This window comes from Cannabis sativa, chromosome 6, assembly GCF_029168945.1.
Source record: "Cannabis sativa cultivar Pink pepper isolate KNU-18-1 chromosome 6, ASM2916894v1, whole genome shotgun sequence".
In the NCBI taxonomy this organism is placed as follows: Eukaryota; Viridiplantae; Streptophyta; class Magnoliopsida; order Rosales; family Cannabaceae; genus Cannabis; species Cannabis sativa.
This window is the reverse complement of record NC_083606.1, coordinates 5,384,369-5,388,408: the sequence shown is the minus strand read 5'-3', so window position 1 is coordinate 5,388,408 and position 4,040 is coordinate 5,384,369. Positions and strand designations below refer to the sequence as shown.

General features: G+C 31.4%; 1 protein-coding gene across 1 annotated transcript; it reads right to left on the bottom strand.

Annotated features, from left to right (window-relative positions):
* Positions 1 to 292: 292 nt before the first annotated feature.
* On the bottom strand, positions 293 to 1,693 carry LOC115694882 (mitogen-activated protein kinase kinase kinase 20-like). Its single transcript, XM_030621985.2, has one exon. The coding sequence runs from the start codon at positions 1,691 to 1,693 to the stop codon at positions 293 to 295; it is 1,401 nt and encodes a 466-aa protein (XP_030477845.2).
* Positions 1,694 to 4,040: the final 2,347 nt, after the last annotated feature.

The following is a 4,040-nucleotide window of genomic DNA, read 5'->3' as shown; positions in this document are numbered from 1 at the left end:
ACACAATTACATTCATGGTTTATTACATTTTTTGCTGTTATTTATTTATTTGTCTGTAGAGCATTTTGAAAAGATATGGTGAGGGTGGCGAGATTGTCACTTTCAATAAGGTATAACATGACAACTTTACTTTTCTTTCAAAGAGTGTAATACTACAATGTTTGTAATTAATTTCTTTGACACCTTTTCTTTACTTAGTTGAGTTTCTGTATTATGTAGGTTACTGCAATTTTCGGTTTTTCTAGCAAGGATCATATTGTGAAGATCAGCTTCTTCTTCGGGATCCTCTTCTTCAGGATTCTTCGGGATCTTCCTCTGGGTCTTCTTCGGGATCTTCTTCAGAGTCTTCTTCAGAGTCTTCTTCGGGATCTTCTTCAGGGTCTTCTTCAGAGTCTTCTTCGGGATCTTCTTCAGGGTCTTCTTCGAGATCTTCTTCAGGGTCTTCTTTAGGATCCTCTTCTTTGGGATCTCGATCTTCTACAGGATCTTCCTCTGGGTCTTCTTCAGGATCTTCCTCTGGGTCTTCTTCAGGATCTTCCTCTGGGTCTTCTTCGGGATCTTCTTCAGGGTCTTCTTTAGGATTCTCTTCTTTGGGATCTTCTTCTGGGTCTTCGTCAGGATCTTCCTCTGGGTCTTCTTCAGGATCTTCCTCTTCTTCGGGATCTTTTACTAGGTCGTCTTTGGGATCTTCTTTTGGGTCTTCTTCTTCAGAATCCTCTTCTTCTGGGTCTTCTTCTTCGGAATCCTCTTCCCATTTCATAGCAAACGAATGATTCAACAACATCTGAGCAGAAGGTCTCTGATTGGGGTCTCTGGTGAAGCACTCAAGTAAAAAATCTTGAGCAGTGGAAGTAAGGTAAGATGGTAGAGAAGGTGTTTCAGTAGAAATCTTGCTGAACAGCTCTTCCTGCCCCAAATTTACATCCCATGGCGTACTTCCAGTCAACATCTCAAGAACAACACACCCAAGAGCCCAAATGTCAGAGGCCTGTTCTTGAGTTTCTTCGCAAACACTCTCTGGAGACAGATACAACGAAGTACCTCTCACTCGTTTCTCAAAATCATCATTACTTCTCTTAGAGAGACCAAAATCAGCAATTTTGGCAACCAAACCATCCACACCATGAGGATTATCATCATCACAATGAACCATCAAAATGTTGGATGGTTTTATATCGCAGTGGACAAAACCCTTATGGTGTATCAACTCCAATCCTTTAAGAATAGAGCGAGTGTGTACTCTTGCTTGAGACTCAAGCAACCCAACCTTTGTTCTCTCGATCAAACCACTCAATGATCCACCCAAGGCATTCTCCAAAAACAGGTTATAAATGATTCCGCCATAGTTTCCATCATGTTCTTCAGAAAATGTATGATCGTGGCCGTAGAACTTGAGGATGTGAGGACTGGACCCCAAAGACGTATAAACAACCTTTTCCATTATGATGTCGGCATAAGAAGAACCTGGATGAGCAGATTTTACAGCCAAAAGTGACGGGAAGTCTTTAAATTGTGGTGGTCTAGAACGAGCTTCGCCAGGGATAATCGCTTCGGAAACAGAGCCATAACCTCCAACTCCCAACAATTTACCCCTCATCCATCCCCATTCTTCATCTCTTCTATATATGCTTCTTTGTTTCTTTCCTAACGAATTCTTTTCTTTTTCTTCTCTTCCTCTCTTCTTCATAATCATTTTCTATAATTCACTATGTTTTTAGAACACTAACGTTATTATTTTCTCTTGTTATCAGCTACAGTGATAAGTTTATATATATATAGTTAGAACGCTATCCTAAGTGGGAGAGGAAACCTTACAATTTAAATTATAAATATATATTTCTTGACATATACGTATATAATTTTATACTAGCGTTTAAGTTTGAATAAACCTATTAGTATTAGGTTTATATATACATTTTTAACTAAAACTAAATCACTTTCGTATTAGGGTTTGTTTGAGATTTTTTTTATTGTAATTTATCAGTTACCAGATTTATCTTTTTTTTTGTCGGTTTTTGGTTTAATTATATAATTATTAGTTTATGTATAATTTGTTATACAGATTTTTTTGGTAATTATTTAATGAGTGTTTCATTTGTCAATTAATTATCGTTAGTTACAATAAATAGTAATTATTTTAATTAAGATTTGAGATTTTATATGAATAAATAAAATATATAAATATATTTATTGATATTTATGCGTATTCATAATTATTATTATTGTTCTACATGTTATACTTATCAATATACGTATGAATTCACTAACGTGGAAATTAAGGAAACGACATCGTTATGGGTTGCTTCCGTTGTTCTGGAAATTAAGTTCAGTAATATTACGATGGTCGTTCTCTATTCTTTTTATTGACTAATTAATATTACTGTGATATGGTTTTAGTTAAATTAGATTATTACAATATAATGTTATCGATTACTTGGGTTATAAAGATCGATATTTTTTTAAGTTATAATAGTTATTTTAATGATTGAATTAGTGTTAGTGGATCTACTTCAGACACTAATTGTATTTGACAAGATAAGTTATTTTCCATTTTTTTTATAATTTTTTTTCTTTATAGTGACTATTGTTAGTATTTTTTATAAATTTTTTCTATTAATGCTTATTTTGTTTATTTGTAGTAAAAATAAAATATAAATTTGCAATAATATCTAATTACTCATTATTTTAAATTTCATCCCACTAATATATTCTTTGTTTATCTGCAGTTAAAACATTATTGTCCCTTCAAGCTTTCAGAGAAATGATAGCGAGTTTTGATTGCAGTTTGTTACAAAGATATTACAACTATGATTGCTTTTACTATCAGAGTTCCCACTCAGGGCCGGCCAGAGGGTGGGGCAGCCGGGGCATACGCCCCAGGCCCCATAATTTTCGAGGCCCCGAAAAAATTTAAATAATATATATACATATATTAAAACTTATAATATATAAATATTTAATTCCATTAGTTGCATGAGAATCTTATAGCAAGACTGGTAATTAGCGTTATCTATGAGTAAAGAGGTTGTAGGTTTGATCCTTCCCACCAAAAAGAATTATACTGTAATTCTTTTAGTTTTAAGATATTTACCTTTTTTAATAGTACTATAAATAATGTATATTTATTATGTATTTTTTAAAAAATTTATAAATATGTAAAAAAATTATATAATTTTTGACATTATTTTTTTTAAAAAAAATATGGTAAAATATATAACACTTTAATAGAGATGTTCGTAATAATTAATTAAATATTACTCTATTGAGAGCTTATGTGGCAAAAATTTATTTATTACATAAAATAATTAAAATTGATATTGTATCAAAAATGTAATTAATATTTATCTTTAATTTTTATATAAAAAAAAAAGGTCTATTTTTAAATTTTGCCCCAGGCCTCTTCTAACCTTGAGACGGCCCTGTTCCCACTCTAATGATTTTAAGATCATTATTAAAAAAATTTACAAGTTTGTTATTCAGATTTCCAGGAGTGTCCCTAACCTGTGTTGCTCGTGGATTAGTTATGCATGCTCTTCGAATGAATAATTAACTTGTTTGGCTTGATATGAATATCTTTTATTTTTGTTGGGTTTATAGTATTATTTTGATTATCCTGACAAAAATAGTATTTATTTGATAAACATAAGATATATAGTATTCATAACTAGTCTGTATGACGTTGTTATATTTTTAATGAATTTATTCAATGCAAAAAAAATATATACATATACGTATGAAATTTCTATTGTATAAGCTATTGTTTTTTTTTTAAAAAAAAAAAAAAGAAAGAATTGGTAGATTTAATCATCATTCTTACATAAAAATCACTTGTACAAAAAAGGAGAAAAACTATTCTACAATGCATCCCCTTAAAATAGATACATTGATGCACCCTTATCTGTTTTAGCACCCGAAAAAAATTTTTAGTCAATTTTTTTCTCATGGTCATGTATGTTATAGTTATTTAAGACATCCTGCAAAATTTTAAGAAATTTGGAAAAGTTTAACACGCCGAAAAATACGTTCAAACAGTATGTTGC